This window comes from Onychomys torridus, chromosome 6, assembly GCF_903995425.1.
Source record: "Onychomys torridus chromosome 6, mOncTor1.1, whole genome shotgun sequence".
In the NCBI taxonomy this organism is placed as follows: Eukaryota; Metazoa; Chordata; class Mammalia; order Rodentia; family Cricetidae; genus Onychomys; species Onychomys torridus.
The window spans coordinates 42800530-42822943 of record NC_050448.1 but is presented as its reverse complement, the minus strand read 5'-3'; the positions used below and the strand labels follow the sequence as shown (position 1 = coordinate 42822943).

The 22414-nt window shown below is 39.1% G+C and overlaps 1 protein-coding gene across 1 annotated transcript; it reads left to right on the top strand.

Annotated features, from left to right (window-relative positions):
* The first annotated feature begins 993 nt into the window (after positions 1-993).
* Positions 994-21382, top strand: LOC118586097 (vomeronasal type-2 receptor 1-like). The gene is made up of 6 exons (XM_036191225.1): positions 994-1232; positions 4385-4676; positions 7150-8019; positions 17495-17725; positions 18882-19005; positions 20400-21382. The coding sequence occupies exons 1-6, from the start codon at positions 994-996 to the stop codon at positions 21380-21382; spliced, it is 2739 nt and encodes a 912-aa protein (XP_036047118.1).
* Positions 21383-22414: the final 1032 nt, after the last annotated feature.

Here is a 22414-nt window from a genome sequence, read left to right as displayed (position 1 = left end):
ATAACTTTAGTGTTATAAGTAAAAGTTATATACCAAGAGGTTTTTTTTGTTGTTGTTGCTTGCTTGCTTTTTTAGATCTCTATTGGTTCCTTAAAATGTCCTTTGGAGCAAAGTCATGTGATCAAATGTTCTACACATTTTCCATGACCCAGAAATTCGTGCTGAATTTTATTCTGACTATGCACTATAAACTGTATTATAAGTGGGGGTGGGAGGGAATGTTTGAGAAGGAGCAGAGAGGATGACTGGGAGAGTGGGAATCATGAGGAACTGGCCTGGATAAAAAAGATTTGTCTCTTGAGTAAGGCCTAGCAAGCAAGGGAGCAGAAGTTGCTGGAGGTGTGGGCAGTAGTGGAGTATCTGCCTGACATGCCCCAAGTCCTGGGGCTGAACACAGATTTTCTAAGGTAGCTTAGCCATTGATGAGGTGATTGTGGCAGAGAAACTGTATGACTTTCTTACCACCATACTAATAAAAATGGCAGTACACAGATTTGACTTGAAGTCTTCAATTCTTACAGTTTTCTATTCAGTTGTTTCTGTAACTGAAAGAGAAAGCTTGACCTGCTGCCCCCCCCCCTTTTGGTCCTTTATAAAGAAGCAGAATACTTTTCCTCATCTTTGGGGTAGAGAAGATAGCAGGGCTGGCTGCAGTGAGACCGAACAAAGCTGACTGTGCTAAACAAGAAAAGACAGTTTCTACAAATTACCACAACTTTCAAACTGAAACCCACGATTCTGTCATTATTTATCATTGCAAAGCATACAGGAGATTCAGGTGTCTCTTCTCAGAGGATTGCTCAGCTCCAAGTCCAGATCCATAAATTGCGAGTGATTGTGAGATCTGTGACTAGGACCTGAAATTATCTAGCAAGGAGCAGCAAGCAGGTCACTGGGTTGAGGCACATACACACTCCAACACTCCATCAAGGTGCTCCTTTAAAACGTGTGCGATTTCAACACTTTTATGATCCTCAAACTTGCCATATTAAAATGGTTAGCAGAAAGAGGTGCTTGGTTCTTGGATTCACTGCATGTTTATGGGTCGAATTACGTGCTCAAGTTGAAAACGAGACTGAGTCAACATGCAGGTTACTGCGCAAGTTTAATTTGACTGGATATGTAGAAGCCAAAAACCATTCAGTTGTTATTGGGGGACTATTTCCTATTCACTCTAGGACCATCCCAACAGATGACACTGATGGGGAACCAGTATCAGCCATGTGTGAAGGGTAAGTCATTGATCAATCTTTTTTTTTTTTTTTCACGTTAATTTGAGTGGCTGGAGAAGAGAGGTTAGCATGGAGCCTGGATTCTAGTGGAACTTCTCTGATTCTGGCTTTATCTTAGAGTAGGGAGTAGGAGGGAGGGTTGCCTCAGAAAGTTGTTCCTCAGAGGGTTCTCTGGGCAGCAGCAGCATCTAAAAGCTTCTTAGACATATAGACTCAGGGGTTGCATCCCACTTTTGCTGAAGAATCTACCCTTTCAGAAGACCTCTGTTGGGGAACACTGATGTTTCAGGTGCTGCAAAGTGTGGCTGCAGCTACACAGCAACAGCAACAATTATTGTTAATTGTTACAATCATAAGTTCAAGTGTGTAGTGTGGGAACTCTGGCTTGTGGCTGGGGCAAGGTTCGTGGCAGGATTCTGAGCTGCAGAAAAGCTCTGTCCCTACAGCTGTCTCTTCCAAGATATTATATCAAGAAACAGAATTCATGATACTGCTGTGAGAAAAACTAAGTTGGGATAGGATAGATGTCTGGGAATATATGTATGCATACACACACACACACACACACACATTGGGAGAGAGAGAGAGAAGGGGAAGTTTAGATATGAGATATACCAGAAATTAAAAGAAAACAATTATCTACAATTCCATTGGCATCACAAAGCAGTACTTTTTTTAATTTTTATATCCCTTTCTGGATCTTTTAAAGAATAAATTTATGATTTTAAATAGTATGAAAGGCACTGTTTATATTGGACATATTAATACAGCAGGCTTTTCTGTCATGTGATCTTTATCACTGTAGATGTGTATTTAAATATCTGTGCAGTTTTTTCCATCATTAACTCTATACCAATCACAACTTCTTTCCTTTTATACCATTCCATGCTTCATATTAGAGCTGCTATTGGAAGGAGCAATCGTCTGTACTGTTGTTGGCAAAGTGAAAAGTTTGATGAGTCCGTCATTGTCATTTTCTTCATCCCTCTAACATGTTTGCATTCTCAGCGGGAAGCAAAACGCTCAAGCCTTGAGGGTTTGCTTAGTTATCATAGCAGCAGGTCTTCACTTAACCGCAGCTTCCATATCTTTAGATTTTACCATAGTGCACCACACTGATCTTTCATAAACTGAATTACTTAATTTGGTCTCCAATCATTCCTGGAACTTCTGAAGTTTATTTTCCACAAAATTTGAGGTTGTATTAATAATGGAAAATATTCCCACACAGCTGATGAGCCACCACTAGACGTAGAAGATTATTCCAGTTTTTCAATATTGTAAATACTAGGGCAGATAACCTTTTCCTTTTATCCAAAGATAACTATGTCTTTGGCTAATTTAAAGGTGGAGTTACAGGCTTAAAGCAGATGGATGTTTTTCTAGCTCATGAAATGAAATGCTATCTTATTTGAAAAAGATAGATACTGCTGTACTTATTTTGAAGCTATACTATGCCATCAGTGTGAGCTTGGAAAGTAACTAACAGGATGGTAAAGGCTTTTGTGTCTGGTTCCTTCTGTTTGCTACTTTTTTTTTCAACTGTGCTATCCTACCCCACTCTGCCTTCCAAAAATACTGACCTCTTCAATCCTTGAATGTTACACCTTCTCTAGCTGTCAGAACTTTTCACCAGCTGTCTGTCTGCAGCCCTCTTCCATCTCTCTAGTATCCTTCTAGATTTGGCACTGCTCTTAATTTGCTCTGGCTGCATGCTCTTTGTGTTTCATTGCTCATACATCTATTCCCCTCACTGGTTTTTTATTGTTGTTTGTTTGTTTTGTTTTTTGCTTTGCTTAGTTACTTTTCTCTTTACTCACATAAATCAACATTTTCAGGGAAAAGAAATTGAAAACAGGATCTTCATTACTATATTTATTGTATACAGTACTGGAGAAACTCAACAGCTGCATACTAAATGAAAAGCAATACTAAACCAAAACATGAATTAAATAGATTGACCTGGGAAGGGGGCTCATTTGGTAAAGTCCTGGCCTTGCAAGAAGGGGGATCTGAGTTAGAGGCCCCAAGACCCCCACAAAATGTTCGGGGTGGTGGCACTCTGTGCTTGATGGGCAGAGACAGGAAGATCACTAGGACTTGCTGGCCAGCTGGGCTAGCCAAGTCAAGATCCAGGTTCAGTGAGAGACCTTGTCTCAGACAACAAGGCAGAGAGTGAAAAAAGGTGATATTGATGTCCCTGTTTCAGACACACCAGAATGTGCAAAAACACAGACAGGAAGGAAAATTTCAAATTGTGAAGAAAGATGTTTACTGTTAGGTATTGAATTTAAAATACTTACTAAGCTGGAGATATAAAGTTTGATACTACAACTAGCTACAGAGGGTAGTAAGAGAACAGTTACTCAGATAATTGTTTTGCACAATTTTGTTAAAGTATGGCTAGGTGAAAAGAAGAGGGGGGGTGGGTATTATTTCATGCAGAAAGCTTTAAAAACAATATGGTGATGGACGTCAGGAGAAATATTTTCCTTTTCAATGGCTGCAGAATTAAAAAGGAGGAGGCTCACATTTATGTTTTTACGTGAGAACAGCAAGAAGACAATTTCGTTAAACGCCTCTCAACAGCAAGATGCTTTATGTAATTGGAGTCATAGTATACAAAAATTTACATACTGCTTTTCATAACTTATGCCATAAGTATTAATGTAGTAAAATTATTTTTCATTATAATTAATGTTCAGAAAATAAGTCAGAGAACTATGTCCTAACGGCACTCCAGTGAAATGAGAAAGCTTGTTCTGAGGGATTGTTAGGTGTGTTTGGTAAAGAGAACTGTGACTAGAAGAACAAATTTTGAAAAGAGATCATCAGAAATTTGAAAATATTGTAGCATGTAAAAGATATATAAGGTAAAAAAACATAAAGCAGTCATTTATAAAGGCTGGACATGACTAATATTTGGATCTTTTAAAATTGTAATGTCATTTATGAAAAATTGACACATGCAGACAACTGAAGTTCCTGCTGCTGCTTCAGCAAAAAGCTGTAATCTCTCATGTAACTGAAGCTCCTTCCCAGAGAAGTGCCCCACCCACAACCGTACCCACATCTCCCACCCCCACTCCCACCCCTACCCCACCCCGCCCGCCTCCAGTGTCCAGTGCCTCACAGAAGCTTTTCCTTTCCAGCTTTAACTTCCGGGGTTTCCGCTGGATGAAAACCATGATCCACACCATCAAGGAGATTAACCAGAGGACGGACATTTTGCCCAACCACACTCTGGGCTATCAGATCTTTGACAGCTGCTATAGCATTTCCAAAACAATGGAGACCGCTTTGGCCTTTCTGACCGGGCAGGAGGAATTCAAGCCCAACTTTAGAAACAGCACTGGAAAATATCTAGTAGGAATTATTGGATCCGGGGGATCATCCTTGTCAGTTGCAGCTTCAAGAATTCTGGGGTTGTATTACTTACCTCAGGTATCTCAAAATAGTGTGCTATGTACTGAGAAAGAAATACAAATGCTCTGCCGGGTGGGGTAGCACAGGCCTTTAATCCCAGCACTCTAGAGGCAGAGGCCGGCGGATCTCTGTGAGTTCAAGGCCAGCCTGGTCTACATATTACAGACTGAGTTCCAGGACAGCTAGGAAACCCTGTCTCCGAAGAAAAAAAAAAAGGAAGGAAGGAAGGAAGGAAGGAAGGAAGGAAGGAAGGAAGGAAGGAAGAAAGAGCCAGGAAACCCTGTCTCAGAAAAAAAAAAAGAAAGGAAGGAAGGAAGGAAGAAAGAAAGAAAGAAAGAAAGAAAGAAAGAAAGAAAGAAAGAAAGAAAGGTGTAAATACTGTGTGTAGAAAGTATTATGAATGACAGTGAGGTCCAGAGAGGCTAAACTGCAGAGACTATGTAAAATGGGCTGAGTACTCCCAGTTACTCTGTTCAGCCAAGCCCCAGTAGTGCACAGGAAGGCCTATTTAGAGGTGGCTTGAGATTGCTTAATCCCCTGGAGCATCTTGGTTGCACTGACTGAGCCGTGATGTGGTGATGTGATATTACATCTCACTAATCACCATGCTCCGTGCACTGTGCAGAGCACAGCAGAGCTTCTCCATAAACACTCAATGGTGGATTGATGGCTGGAATAGGAACTGGTTTTTGTTTGGGGCTCTGGTGATGCTTATTAGTCATGAGCAAAATCATCAGACTGACATGCGAAAAATGGGCCTGGGAATTTCACATTAGCTAACTTCGTAAGTTATTTTAAGCCCAGAGAGGGTGGCATATGTCAGCACAAGAACAAGTGATTGCAAAGCATGAATTATTAGGAAAATAAAAAGGAATCTAGAGTTATTTCAATGGCTGCTTCATTAAAGTGTCAGAATGTATTAATATGAAGAATGAAGAAGTTTATTGGGGCTACTGAAGTAATGGGAGTACCCCTCACACAGTATTTCACCTTCCCTCCCTCCCTTTCTCCCTTTCTCCCTCTCTCTCTCTCTCTCTCCCTCCCTCCCTCTGTCTCTCTCTCTGGCTCATGGTAGACAATACTTCACTAACGACCCACAGCCTCAGCCCAACAGAGTGTTTAACTTAGAGAGCTTCAAATGTGTGTGGGGGATGAACAGGAAAGTACCACAAAACAGAATACAAGGAAGGTGGGTGACTTGGCATGTATCTTAGGGGTGGGCTTCATGAATTCATCCAAACTGCAGCTGCTGTGTGCTCCATCTTCCACTAAACTCTAATAGAACTCAAGCATAGCCGAGTTCTGGATACATTTCTCCATGGAGGCTTATAGTAAACCTGGCAGGGAAAAGGCAAAACAAATCTTCTGTTGAGTACTTTGATATTAAAAAACCTTAACATCCAAGTTATGGTTATGTTAATTTTCCTGTGGGGTCCAAGCAACAAGATCTTAGAAGGCAAATAATTGAGCACGCCTTGGAAATCTGCTGTCACTGCTTCTCAAAGAGGTTTGTTCCTACATAATACCTCCCAGGAATCTGCTCTTTGTGTGGTTAAAAAGGAAAATACAAACATGAGCCAGTGGAATAAGAAGGGGAGGAAAGACAGGGGGTAAGAGAACACAGGAATGTACAGCATTCACGAAGGAATCAACTGTCTGGGGCTATGGAGGTATAATATAGAAGGTCAGACTGGAGGTGATGCATTAGTGACATGAGACTGGATGGGGAGAAGGTAATGTGTTTTGAGGTGCAAGTCATCAACACAGAGGGTACACTACAGCAGAGACACATGAATGAATGTCAGGAATATGGGCTCCATGCTTAGATCCCCCTAAATGCTAAATACAAACAAGGACTACTGAGGAGAATATGCTTTTTCATTTATCTATGCACATTACAAAGAGACTTTCTGGCAACTTGGAGAAAGGTGTTTAGATTTCCAGTTGGTTAGCACACTCTATCATCACTCAGGGCAAGGTCAGGACCTATGTACTCTCAGGAGTCCTGACAGAAGGAAACTAGAAGAGACAAGAAAGAACAGAAGGGAAGTAAGGGAGCAGAGGTGAGAGCGGGAGGGTGTGCAAGAGACAAAGACTTGGACTCAGTCTATCATCTCTGCACAGGAGATGCTGAAGTTGATGAAGCGTGCAGATATATTGACTCAGAGGAGTCACCAGAGTCCAGGAGACAAAGGAAGGTGTAGGTGGCCTCCCTGACCATGCTGTAGTCCCAACTACAAAATGTAGTGCATCGACTATCTTCATCTTAACAAGTGGCAGTCCTGACACCCTTTGCACTGTCAGGGCAACCAAAGTGTTAACAGAATAGTCCCCACCCACCAGGCAGAAGCACCTGTAGAAAGTCATGTCTACAGAAGGATGTGAGGGCCAAGAGAGAACTAGTCAGCTCATTCCCTTTCAGAATATTCTGAGGCTGTTGTTTAAGATTTGGCTCTGGCTTCCTAATAACTATAAATATTTTCAATTGTAGGTGGGCTATACCTCTTCCTGCCCAATTCTGAGTGACAAATTCCAGTTTCCATCTTATCTTCGAGTAATACCCAATGATAAGATCCAGTCTGAGGCCATGGTGAATCTTATCAAACACTTTGGTTGGGTCTGGGTAGGCGCTATTGCAGCTGATGATGATTATGGAAAATATGGAGTAAAATCCTTTAGGGAAAAAATGGAGACTGCCAACCTCTGTGTTGCTTTCTCTGAAACCATTCCCAAAGTCTATTCTAATGAGAAAATGCAAAAAGCTGTTAAGGCAGTGAAGGATTCCACTGCCAGAGTTGTTGTGCTTTTCACAACTGACATTGACCTCAGACCCTTTGTGCTGGAAATGATTCATCACAACATAACTGATAGGACATGGATAGCCAGTGAAGCCTGGATTACCTCAGCCCTCATTGCAAAGCCTGAGTACTTTCCATATTTTGGAGGAAGTATCGGATTTGCAGTACCAAGAGCCGTTATACCAGGATTAAAAGAATTTCTTTATGATGTACACCCTAGCAAGGATCCAAATGATGTCTTGACCATTGAATTCTGGCAAACTGCTTTTAACTGCACCTGGCCCAACAGCAGTGTGCCTTACAATGTGGACCACAGAGTGAACATGACTGGCAAAGAAGACAGATTGTATGACATGTCTGATCATCTCTGCACTGGAGAGGAGAAGCTGGAAGACCTGAAAAATACCTATCTGGATATGTCTCAGCTCAGAACCACGAACAACGTCAAACAAGCTGTGTATGCTATGGCTTATGCCCTGGATCGTCTCAGCAGATGTGACTTGGATGAAATAGATAAAAAAGATAAACAATGTTCACATATGCCTGACTTTGAGCCCAGGGAGGTAAGTTATTTTACCCTATGATACAGCATAAGGAAAAATCAAGTTTTTGCTGCCAAATTCATCCCATTGAAACTGCTGATCTGCTTCCATATAATTTTATAGTGTCAACGCTTACCATAATGCTTGCCTGAATGGCTTGATTGTTATTTTAAGTCCTTATTTGTTACTAAATTAGATTTGTTGTCAATGATTAAAAATCTTGTCCCACAAAATAAATTATAATAATGCCTTTAACAAAATAGAGTCCTTTTCTTGACAGAAACTAAATTTAAAGGTACCTAGGAGTAGAATATGATTTAGTGACTCTGGTTTCTTTGTTTTTTCTGTTCCCTGTAAACAATATGGGACTTGTAATCTAAGGTAACTACTTGAGTCCCAAAACATCATGTTCATAGCAGGCAAAGACATGTATGTCCCTCCAGTTTAGGATATAGGAGGATGTCAGGGGGTGAAGATTATAGGGGTTATCTGGGAGAGTCACATCCACATTGCCTGTCCTTCATCTCCTGTCAAACAATTCATGGTGGTACCTGGTAGCGTGAGTGGTCTCACCCAAGATTTCCTGCTTATTTCCATTCTTACCTCCCTCTTACTAGAAATACAGAGCTTGAGCTTCCCTGCCCTGGTCCTGTCAGCCCTGCAAGAGGTTCACTTAGCATCTCTAACTTGTCACTTCTTCCTTGCCTGACCATCATCTCTTTACTCTTGTATCACACTCTGTCCATTTAATAGAGGCCACAGTGGCTGGGACCCTTGTATATCCCTTTTACTTTCATGTATGAATTGGCTGACTGCATTCAGTGCTGACTCTTCTTAGCCCTCCCAGTCTCACCATACCATCTATGACCATTCTTTGAGTGTTTTTCTTATCCTTGATACTTTGTTTTAAAGTTTTATTTTATTTTACTTTACTTAATGTGCATGAGTGTTTGCCCATGTGCATTTAAGTGCACCACAAGCATGGCTATACCCATGGAGGTCAGAAAAGGGAGCTCAGATCCCCTGGAACTAGAGTTGTAGATGGTTGGGAAGCACCATGTGGGTGCTTGGAACCAAACCTAGGTCCTCTGAAAGAGCAACAAATGCTGTTAGCCACTGATCTATTCCTCCAACCCCTTATACTTAACGCTTTTAATCAGCACTGGTCAGGCATTTTTAGACTGATTTTCAAGTTGGGCTTGTATGATTTTTTTTATCATGATTAGGTTGACATATACTTTATTTGGAAAAAATAACAGAGATGATATTGTGTCTGTTTGGAGATGGGGATTCATTTTATCTTATGCATATAAATTGTAGTTGGAGAGCTTCTCTCCAGGTGCCACCAAGCCCTGTTAGTCCAACAACCCATTTGTAAAATAAACACACAGACATTTGTGTTATTTAAACTGCTTGGCCATTAGCTCAGGCCTACCATTGTCTAGCTCCTACTCTTATATTTAGCCCATTTCTATTAATCTATACTTTGCCATGTGGCTTGTGGCTTACCAGTACCTTATCTCTTTCTTGTCATGGTGGTGACTCGCAGTATCTCCCTCCCCAGCCTTCACTTCTCAGAATTCTCCTCCTCCTTGTCCTGCCTACTCTATCCTTCCTTCCTGGCAACTGGCCAATCAGCGCTTTATTCATTTTACTCAATCAGAGCAACACATTTGACATACAGAACATCCCATAGTACTTCTCCTTTTCTTTTTTTCAAAAGGCAAGGTTTTAACTTTTATATAATAAAATTTCAGATAACAAAACAATTATCAAGCAAGAATTACAGTTACAATATTAAAGAAGATATCCTATCTATCTTCTATTTGTGAGTCTAAAGTTTTATGACTAACTTATCTTTTATCATAATTGAGGAAATTATAACTATCTAGTCTTCAACCATATCAAAGACCTCAGAAGGATATAATATTACCTGAGAACCAGGAGAAGGATGCAAGCAACTTTTGGGAGTCTTATAGGGTAGACAGAGACAGCTGGAAGCCTAGACAGTCACCTAATGTTCCTTTGTAAAGTTGGGGCATTTGTCTTCAGCCCACAGGGCTAGAGTCTCTTAGTCACTTTTTTCAGTGTCCTGTAGAATGTCTACCAGTTTCCTCTGTGAAGCAGGAACCTGAAGGACCATTTTGTCAAACAAAGTTTAGTGGTCACCTTTCTATGGGTCCTGCATGTCCAGTTGATCAAGCAGTCCAGGCAAGAACAATTTCTTGCCCAAATGGCTATTTTTGCCAAGGTGAAGATAAACTCCATATGAAGTGTTTTTAATGTCCATCCTCCTCTCGGAAGTAAATCAGTGCTGCCAGGAGCAGACATGTCTCACTGTCTAGAAAGTCTAAATTTTAAAAGTATTTTAAATGCCATATTCTATATACCATTGAAGTGTTTGAAGATTACCTGTCTATCTGAAATAATCTATGTATACCTAGAAAACTTAACATAAAGTTTGACTATCATAGAAGACTAATTGATCTGTATTTCTTAACTATCCATTACAATCTAAATGAGTTGCATAAACATAATACCTCAAATGAGAGTAGAAATATATATAACAAAATCAACTTTAAGTTTCTATCAATAGACTAAAATCTATATCAATGTAAGACATTTTAAACAAGTTGTTGTTCTTTAAAAGTTCATTAATCTACCCTTTCATCCTATTACATCTATATGAATAAATGTTTTGTGTGCATGTATGTGTATGTGCCACATGTATCCCAAGTGCCCTTGGAGATCAGAAAATGGCATTAACTCACCTGGAAGTGGAGTTACAGGCAATTATAAGCTGCCATATCTGTGCTGGGAATCAAATCTTGGTCATCTTAAAGATCAACAAGTTCTAAAAATATCTGAGACATTTCTCCAGCCCTAATTGTGTCCTTAAATATTGGATATCAGAGTTCAAATGATATAATTATCTTTCATTATTACTGTTAAGTGATGCCACCAATTTTCTCACCGGAAAAATACTGTTTCTCTACTGAATTAATAGTTATCTTGTGGGAGTCAAGTGTGGTGACTCATGCCTTCTATTCTAGCTGAGACAGTATTCCATAGGTTCAAATCTAACACTGCCTACACTGTGAGTTCCAGGCACACTAGAGATACAGAGTAAGGCCCTCTCTCAAAACAAAATAACAACAGGAATTATCTTGCTAAGGAATATTTTCCAGCTGTAAAACTCTCATATTTTTTATTGTATTTTCTCTCTCCAATTTAATCATCCATTTAAAATTATTCTTGCCCTAAATACCTCTTCCTCTGCTGCTTGAAAAATGATTCTTTTGACATTTCTCTCATTCCATCCTCATGTTATCCGGACTTCTATTTTTACTCTACCAATTCTGGATCTCAAGACAGACTCAAGGAAATTTCTGTCCTATGAGTTATTTATTCTGCTGCCAAAAGCTCACAGATTTGACTGTTGAAAGCCACTTTGCATGTTAACAATAGTTCTTCTTCCTTTTATTAACATTCCCTCTATCGTTTCCAAGAACTTCCTGTTTTTGAAACTTCCACACATTACAGCTTCATTTGTGCTTTCTCTGTCCCAGCTTTAATGTCAACTGTTTCTGTAGAGTGTGCCCTTTCCAGTTACTAACATGGAACTTAGAAATGAAGCAGGATTCGAATGCTAGGGATGCTGATTAGAGTTATATATCAACTTGACCCAACCTAGAATCACCTAGGAAGAAGGACTTTCAGCTGAAGAATTTCCCAGATCATCTTGCCCTGTGTCTGTAAGAGCTTGTCTTGACTGATGATTGGTATGGGAAGGCTCAGTCCACTTTGAATGGCACCATCTCTAGCCTGGTGGGACTGGACTTTATAATAAAAATAACTCATCATATGCCACAAAGCACACCAGTAAGCAGCATATCTCTGTGGATATGCCTCTAGGTTCTTAACCCCATTTCCATCAACTGTAGATTGTGACCTGGAAATGTAAACCAAATAACTCTTTCTTCTTGCTTTTGGTCATGATATTTGTCACAGTAATAGAACAAAACTATTAGGACAGGTATGTTCACTGGTATCAAGAAAGCTGTGATAAAAACACAATGATAAATTAAATTACGCTTTAGTTGTCAAAGATATCATTTTATAGGTCCTCTGAATACTTTTGTCATGATTAAGAATACTCCTGCATACTGAATAATAATCATATAGCTTATCTGGACACTGAAATGCTAAACTTAAATTTGCTCAAAGAAACAATTATTGCAAGTGAAATGGGCTTTAAAGATAGTCTAGAGACCACATAGTGTCAAGGTAAAAGTCAGTAGTTGTCCATAGCCAGGATTGTCCATAGCACCATATGTCAACAAGTTAAAAAAAATTAGGTCCTTATAGTATAGAATAATATATAAACAGGAAAGCCTGATAAATGTATCAATATAAAGTATTTGTTTAACAAAGCCAAAATAAATACACAGTCTACTTATGTTTTAAGCTTATCCTACCAACAGGAATGGCTAGAAAACCTTTGAAATTCTGTTATTTACTTGAACATTTCTAAATTCTGCCTCTTTGTCTTCTTGTTTTACTTCTCTTGTTCCTTTACCTTCTTGTCCTTCTGAGACAAGTCCACACTGTGTACTTTGTATCAATCTCTGGGATTAGCTGCATGCCCAATACTTACCATTTCTAAATTCTTGAGAAACATGATGGTAGAGAACTGTGTTCTACTATCCAAAACTGACATGCAGGTGGAACTGTGGGAAGACTGGTCTAGGGAAGGATCAGAGTGTGGAAGTCTTAGACAATTTATTTGCTTAACTTTTTTATGGGGGGAGAACATTTCATGGACTTGGCAATAACAGTTAAATTTTCATGATTTCTGACATATTTCATTCCACTTGAGAAAATTAGACATGAAAAGGGGCAGAAGAGAAATCAGAGGCCAATTGACAGAAAGTAGACCCAGGAGTAAGTGGTGACTAAAATACTTTCTTAGTATATTCACTTAGTAAATTATTTCATGTTTGTACCCCTAATCCCTATGAAAAAGACTGGGAAGAATAATTACCTTCTCTTCACCAACCAGGCAAATAATAGTTGATAAGTGTGTGCCTTACTTAAGGTCACAATATTTAACAGAACCAAAAGACTTTAGATCTTCAGACACCATTATTCAGGCTATTTCTACTAACTCCTGGAAACTTACTGGCCTGTGGAGAGCTGGTAACCACACTAGATCCTTTGAAAACTTCAAGTGCAGATGAAGATCAAGGATATGCCCCATTTGATTGGTTACCTTAATACTAAAGAAAGCACGTTCTTATCTATTTAAAGTTAATGAGGTAAAATGTGAGTTAGAGAAAGGTTATTTTCTCATAGGATTCTTGTCAATGTCTATCTTTGATCCTATAGGTTTAACACTGGTCCCATGAACTGCCATGTCCTTTTCTGCATTATGGAAGCACAGAATTCAGAGATATACTCTCAAAACAATTTCCTGCTACTCTTTTATAGCCCAGATAAAGTGGACACTTTCTGAGAAATGAAGAGCTTCCAATTCCCTAAGTTAATCAGCCATTGCCTCCCCTAAGCACTTTAAACATCCTTTCTACAACAGAAACTGTTGTGAGACAAAACTTTTCCAGGGGAGATGTAACACATACATCTACTCACCCCAGATAGGGAGCCCACAACAGACCAAAAGTATGGACACCTCTAAAGTCCAACTTGGTGAGCCAATGAATTTTACTGAGGTTACTTAAAGGAATATGGGTGAGGGATTACTTAAAGGAGCAGAAATGACTCAAAGACAATTACATCACCAAGGCCTATGTTAGCATGAGTGACAGCTCACAAAAATGGGGAACCTGGAGCATACTGTAAAGCTTTCTGTAATGAGTCTCTCTGCCACTCTAGACAACTCCCAAATAATGACACAGAGACTTCATATTAATATATCTTAGGCTTCTTCCTAACCAGCTCTTATAATGTAAATTAACTCATTTATATTAATCTATGTTCTATCACATGGCATTACCTCTCTTCCATCTTGCAACTCCTGTTTCCTTTCTGTATCTCCTGGAATCTCCTACATGCCTAGATTCCTCCTCCTCTTCCTTTCTCTTTCCAGAAATCCTGCCTATACCTAGCTATTGACCGTTCAGCTTTTTGTTACACCAATCACAGCAATACACCTTCACACAGTGTACAAATATCCCACAACATTCCATCCTTTTTGTCTAAATAAAAAGGAAATATTTTAACTCTAACATAGTAAAACTATATACAATAAGAACAATTATCAAATCAGAATTACATTCATAATATCCACTCCATTTATATTTGGCAAATTTGGAGAAAGTACTATATTATCTATCCTATCTTAGTGAGTCCAAAATTTTATACCTAAACCATTTTCTATCATAATGTTTATTACCATCCAAAAATATCTTTTTAGACCTTAAAACATCTCCTTAGGTGAAAAACTTAAGCTTTTATGTTTCTCAACCATATAAACTTTACATCTCTTATATAAATTTCTTTTCTGAATTTGGTAACAAGGAAAACTATAACTATAACTATTTGCTCTTAAACCCCATCAAAAACCTAAGGATATATTGCCTGAGTAAACAGGAAGTACAAAGCAAGCAACTTCCAAAACTATAGAAATGACAGAAACATCTGGCTGCCTGGATAGTCACCTAAGTTTCCTCTGCAACACTGGGGCATCCATCTTTGGCCTACATGCCTAGAATATCTGACAGACTATTTTGTGAGGTGAGAATTTTGAAGGACTGTCCTACCTTGCTTGTGCAAATTTTGGCAGTTGCCTTCTTTTGTGTCCTGCTTGTACAATTTGGACATCATACTGTCAGCGGTCAAAGCACCCAGTGGCTAATTTTGGCACAAAGAAAGCAAACTCCATGTGGAGGTTCTTTGATGCCCATCACCTTTTTTGAAGTAAATTGGTGCTGCCAGGAGCACACGTGTCTCACTGTCATGAAAAGCCTTATGTTGTTAAAGCATTTTAAAGGCCATAATTCTATAGGTCTTTAAACTGTTTGAAGACCATCTATCGATTTAAAATATGTCTCTGATCTTGAAAATATACCTAACATGACTATAAGTTTGATTGTTATAGATAACTAACTACTAACTTTTCTTTCCTTATTATCCTAAATATGTCCCAAGGACTAAAACTTTACATTATATTTTTTAAAGAGCTACATAGGTACAATATCTTAAACAGAGTAGAAATATATATGCAGTATGTTAAAAACAAAAATAACCTTAAATTTGTATCAATATACAAAAATCCATACCAATATAAAATATTTGAGACTAGTGATTGTTTAATTCAACAATTCATCCTTTTATCTCATCATTTCTGTACTATATCCCCCCTTTTTCCCTTCAGAAAGAGGTCCTTAAATCTAATGTCTTTTGTTCAGCTTTTCTCTGACCATTACCAATAACAGTGTGTAACCAACACCTCTAAATGATGACAAACATCCATAACACACAAAATGAACAAAAACCACCCACCCTACCTCTTGGGAATATGAGTGTCATGTTCTCTAGACTTCTTCATGCTTTCTAGGAGCAATGGCATTTTACAAGACCATGAGAAAATTGGGATAATGGTCAAGTCCTGTGAGAGCTGGCTGTATTATTTATTGTCCAGTTTCTGTGTAATGGGAAAGTTCAGGGCTTATTTGAGGTCCTGGGTGGAGTTGTGTATGAGGCTGAACCATCTCAACTAGCAGCTTTGAAGTTGTTCTGGTCACAGAATTTTGGGGAAACTGCAACAGAGGCATTCTGAGAGGCTGGATCACCTGGCTACTTGTCTTTATTTGTATCTAGTCCCTTCCTCTGAAAAGAACACATAAACTTTTAATGTTTTATATATATATATAGATCTGCATTAATACAAGTATGTAGTGTGCAGTGTGCACAAGTTGGTTAAAGATGATTTTTGTGTTTTGTGTTTAAGCAGGTAAAAGGCATCTGTTAACTTTATAAGTGTGTTTGGACTGTATAACCAAATCTCTACCCATGACATATGAATAATAATAAGTCATGAGGACTCTGTAGGCAACAAGATATATTATGTCTCATCTAGTTCCAGAGCTGTTCCCATAACATAGGGATCAGCATATACATCACCTGCCTTGTAGTCTTTCTTGTCCTGCCATCCATCTCCCAAATAATGAAACAGAGACTTCTTATTAATTATGAAAGCTCAGCCTATAGCTTAGCCTTCTTCCTAACTAGCTTGTATAACTTAAATTAACCTACTTAAATTAATCTACATTATATAACATGGTGTTACCTCTCTCTCATCTTGCATCTCCTCTTTCTTATCTATGTCTCCTGGCATCTCCTACATACCAAGATTCCTCCTCCTCTTCCTTCCTATCCCTGGAAATCCTGCCTATACCTCCTGCCTAGCTATTGATCGTTCAGCTTTTTGTTACACCAAACACAGCAATACACCTTCATGGTGTGTAAATATCCCACAGTATTCAGGAAGCTCAAAAGAGTGTACTTTCCAAGTTGGTCTAAACATCTTCCAGGCAGACCAGCTGATTTCTGTGTCTTCCCAGCAGATGGACTGATTTCAGGAGTCTCCTTTGAAGCGTGGCTTGTTTGAGCCTTCTTCATACTTTAGCTCAATTAGTCTGAGTAGGACTCTCAGCTTTTGTTGCTAACTCTGGCAGGGAGGGACCTAGTGGATCTGGTCAGTTTCAAGGACTTCCTGAAGCTGTTTTGAGTTGTTTACTTTACTACTTTAAGAGCTCCCCTACAAGGATGAAATGTTTTAATTTGGGAAAAAAAAAAAAAAAAAAACTGTTACATAACAACAGATGGTCTAGTCTCTCCACAAGACAGTGAGATTTTCAAAGGAAAGAAATAGTTGTGGACTATTAGTAACCTTACATAGGGCAAGTGGGAGGGGAAAAGGTAAGAAGACTGAAAAATATTCTAAATATTCTCCTGTTTCTTACTATGGAGATATAATACTGCTAAGATTTAGTATAATCTTATGTTAATCTAACAAAAACACACAATTTTTAATATGCACCAGAGGTAAATTAAAATTTTCCAGTGGCCAATGTTAAGGAAAAACAGGTAAAATTAAATTAAGCAAATTATTTAACCCAATTTCTTTAAAATACTATTTAATGAATTGTCATAATTTAATGTGGTGTCATGACATTAAAATAATGATGTTAAGTTATCAATGAGGTAGCTTCCATTCTTTTTACAGCTTTATAATCCAGCATGCATATTACATGCATAGCTCATCTCCACTTAGCCAACCACTTTTTATGTTTGAACTACCACCTGTGGCTAGAGTATATCAGAGTTGGTAACAAAAATAGAGGTGGCAAAAGAATGAAACAGGATTCCATAATTACATATGAGTTCAAACCTACTTTCTTTATAAATCTTTATTTTCTAAGTAATAAAATATTTACACATAGGTTTTTCTTTTTCCCTCCTTCTTCCTTCTTAGCTATTGACTTACTTTAAAAGCTTGAAATTTACTACCCATGATGGAAGGAAAATAAAGTTTGACAGCAACGGAGATCCAGAAAGTGGATATTATGATATCCTCAATTGGCAAATAGATAACGCTGGGGAAATTGCCTTTGTCAAAATTGGAGAATACAAATTCCAAGATACAAATTTTGAACTTGTTATACGAAAGAACTCAACGTTATTTTGGAACACTGAATCTTCAAGGGTTAGTTGGTCTGCCATATTTTTTTTTTTACATATAGAAAGAAATTCATTGTTTTCAGGGACTAAATACATGTAAAACACCTAAAGTTTTTACAATATTACAAATCAATTTCCTTAGTGTAACACATTTTCCATATTGTTGTTTACATAGAGTTTAAAGAATCCATGTAACACTAAAATTCATGAAAATTTTAACGTAATTTATCAATGTATTGATATTTGAGAATGTTTCAATAGAACATAGTAATTTTATTTTAATCTTCTCTATTAAAATTTGAGTTATATTTATATAATGAAGTTATTTTATAGCTAATTCAAACAAATTGAATGCTTACCAGTAGCACCAAAAATGCATACCATGCCTTAAATGGTATATGGGTTTGTAGGCTTAAATTTTCTAGGTTGTTGTTTTGGTTTTTTGTTTGTTTTTGTTTTTTGAGCTGAGCTATGTAGCTCAAGCTGTCACTATGCTTGGCTCAAAAAATGTATTGTATCTATCCTGTAAGTAATTATCTCCCCAGATTTATATATAACTGATTAACAAGTGTCAAGTTTATTCTGGATTTCAAAGTGCATATCCATGTAGATAGAATATAAAAATATAAAGAGGCCTATGATTACTACTGAAATTTCTAAATGTAGATAGCAAGAAAACATTTCAAGCTATGCCTTCTCTATAGTATCTTTTTACCTTTAGGATTTTTCTCATGAAACACACCTACTTTTCTACAATCCAAATACAATAGGTGTCTAACTATAATAAGGAATATTTGGGGATGCCTTTACTGACAATAAATAAATTTCAGGAGCTGACAATGATTATTGGGATCACAGGCTTCATCAAAACAGGAACAGATTTAGCAAACTGGCCCATCGTCAGCATCTCACGTGATATTGGTCTGGTCTTGATCACCAAAACGACAAAGAACAGTCATTAGAGTTTGTTTGGCATTTCCATAGTCAATCACAAGACTGCTCTTCAGTAGAAGGTCTTTCTAGGCTGCCCATGTTGACATGATTTGTCTGATATCTTCACTCACTATCCTGACTTCATCTCCTTTATTAACAGGACACACAGCAATTTGGAAATACAACTGAGAACTTTCTTGAGTAAACAAATAAGGCTTTGTTATACCTATTGTCTTTGTCTTTCCTAGCTTCCAGATTCAGTATGCACAAAACTGTGTTCTCCAGGGACCCGGAAGGGGATTCGCCAGGGGCAACCCATATGCTGCTTTGATTGCATCCCATGTCCTGATGGATATGTGTCAGAGAAACCAGGTACAGATGGTCCTTTTTTCATTGGTAGTAACGAACTTAGAATATCCAAGTGTTGTCAGAGACCCCATGCAAATATTTTCTATGAAGAGATATAAGGAGCCTATAACAAAGTTCATGACACCTCTAAAATTATCTAATACACACATGAATAAAGAAAAATATTAGTTCTCAATTGTGAAGTCAAAAGAGACCTACTACCATGAAGTTCATGAGGAAACACCAAACAAAATGCATAAAATGTAAAATATGAATAAAGTCATAAATTGTTCCAATTACTTGTTTCTAAAATAGACTCAACACTAATTATAGTCGGAGAAAAGTCACCCACTTGTCTTAAGGTTCTAAGCACTGAGAACACATGCATTGTGCAGCTGCTGCTGCGTGAACTCCTATAACAGCTTGCTCAGTTGCTGCTCTCTGGAGGTGACTTAGGCAGCTTGGTTTTGTGAAGTGTGTTGGAGCAGGTTGATTTATACTTCTACTTTTTGTTATTGTAGAAGGAATAAAAAAATGTCTTTTGTCACATGACCCTTAATAGTAACCATGTAAGAAGGATAAAATGGTCTGTGATGGAAAACAAGCATCCTGTAACATGCACAACTCCCTGGCTGCAGGTCCCCAGTCTCCACCCAGAATTCCATCCAGAGATGTCCAGACCAGGAGTTAGAGTGACTGACAGGGAACACCAGTCTTTACCTGGACCTTTAAATTAACATTGAGTAGATCTATTCCCTCACCCATCACACCCTCACCTCAATAGCTTTTCTTGTTCACCAGTGCTTCCTCTAAGAGCCTCCATCCAGACAGACTTAGCCTTCTTAGCCTCAGGGACCACAGTCGGTGGTTTGTTTTCCTTCCTATCCTCATCCTCACCACACATTCAAATGAGCATCTGGAGTTGGGGACATTGGGATGGGCACACACACGATTCTCCTCCATGAAGGGGTATTGACTGAGGAACTGAAAACACCTGGGGTTTAACCAGCTGTGTCCCAGTCCTTTTGATCATTTTTCCTCAGTAGCTGTGACTTTCTCATTGGTGGGCAGTTCTGGGGTTGATAAGGACATATTCCTCTTTGCTCAATAGACTGATGGAGGAGAAAGAGAGGAGCACATCATTAGAAAAGATCAATTGAAGAAAGCCAGAGATTGGGAAGAAATGCTCAATTCCTAAAATTGAAAACAACTTTCAGTCTGTCACAGCATTTGTAGGCACCGAGGCCATTTTCCACTACTAATTTTAAGATCACACACACACACACACACACACACACACACACACACACACACCACACACACATACCTTGCTCAAGTCTTTAGCTGTCCTGGACTGTTCACAGTTAAAAGTGACAAGTGGATTTTCTTGCAGTCAATTCTCTGCTCTTTCTCAACAGGCCAAAGGGAATGTGATTCATGTGGGGAAGATGATTGGTCCAATGCACAGAAGAGCAAGTGTGTGCCAAAGGAGGTGGAGTTCCTTGCTTATGAGGAGGCCTTGGGGTTCACCCTTGTCATCCTCTCCATCTTTGGGGCCCTTGTGGTCTTGGCAGTCATGGCGGTGTATGTGATCCACAGGCACACTCCATTGGTGAAGGCCAATGACAGGGAGCTGAGCTTCCTCCTTCAGATGTCTCTGGTCATCATCCTGCTCTCATCCATGCTCTTCATAGGCAAGCCACTCAACTGGTCCTGCATGGCCCGCCAGACCACTCTGGCACTGGGCTTTTGCCTTTGTCTGTCTTCCATACTCGGAAAGACTATTTCACTCTTTTTTGCCTACAGGATTTCCGTATCCAAAACTCGGCTTATTTCAATGCACCCTGTTATTCGAAAACTCATTGTGCTGATCTGTGTTTTAGGGGAGATTGGTGTATGCTCAGCTTACTTGGTATTGGAGCCTCCGAGGGTGTACAAGAACATTGAACCTCAAAATGTAAAGATCATCTTTGAATGCAATGAAGGTTCTATAGAGTTTCTGTGCTCCATATTTGGTTTTGATGTCCTTCTGGCCTTACTGTGTTTCCTTACAACCTTTGTGGCTCGCCAGCTGCCAGATAACTATTATGAAGGGAAATGCATCACTTTTGGGATGCTGGTCTTTTTCATTGTCTGGATCTCTTTTGTCCCTGCTTACCTGAGCACCAAAGGCAAATTCAAAGTGGCCGTGGAAATATTTGCTATTTTGGCATCCAGCTATGGCTTGTTAGGATGCATATTTCTTCCCAAGTGCTTCATTATTCTGCTGAGGCCAAAGAGGAACACTGAGGAAACTGTGGGTGGGAGAGTCCCCACTGTAGACAGGAGCATCCAGCTGACCTCAGCTTCTGTGAGCAGTGAGCTTAACAACACCACAGTGTCAACTGTGCTGGATGATTAGAGTTGTGAGTCCCATGTGACAGGATGACCTGGCTCAACCTTCCCTTTCAAGCTGATTCTGAAGCAGCTGCTTGTTGCCCTGGGGTAATATTGACGATTTGGCACTTCATAATGTAGTCTTAGCATAGTGAATAAAATCTTAGTCTGTACAATACCGCTTGTCAAGGAGTATAATATGACATCATTGAAATTGGAACCTGTTTCATTAGAATATTTCATTGGCATTTTTAGAGTAGAGGATATGAAAGAAACAACTTAACTGAAGTGACGAGAAAAGGCTAAGGACCATATTAAGAAAACTTACTTTCTTTTTTAACTTATCTTAGGAATAAGCAAACTTCTCTAAGGGATGATGTCTGCCCCAGGATTTCCTAGAGAACAGTAAGTGCAAAAGTGTCAGTTTGAAAACATTCCTCTGAGAAACAAAAACAAATGGAATTAAGACACCATCATAGAATTTAAGTATATTTTTTCTCCTTTTTGTATTTATTATATTTGTGTTTTAATTTTACACATCAGCCATGGGTTCCCCTGTCTTCCCCACTCCCGCCCCCGCTCCCACCTTCCCCCCAGCCCCTCCCCTCCATTCCCATCTCCTCCAGGGCAAAGACTCCCCTGGGGATTCAATTCAACCTGGTGGATTCAGTACAGGCAGGTCCAGTCCCCTCCTTCCAGGCTGAGCAAAGTGTCCCTGTGTAAGCCCAAGGTCCCAAACAGCAAGCTCATGCACTAAGGACAGGTCCTGGTCCCACTGCCTGGATGCTTCCCAAACAGTTCAAGCTGTTCAATTGTCTCACTTATCCAGAGGGCCTGATCCAGCTGGGGGCTCCACAGCTTTTGGTTCATAATTCATGTGTTTCCATTAGTTTGGCTATTTGTCCCTGCACTTTTCCAATCTTGGTCTCAACAATTCACACTCTTACAGTCCGTCCTCTTTCTCGACAATTGGAGTCCTGGAGCTCCACCTGGGGCCTAGCTGAGGATCTCTGCATCCACTTCCATCAGTTATTGGATGAGAGTTCCAGCATGACAG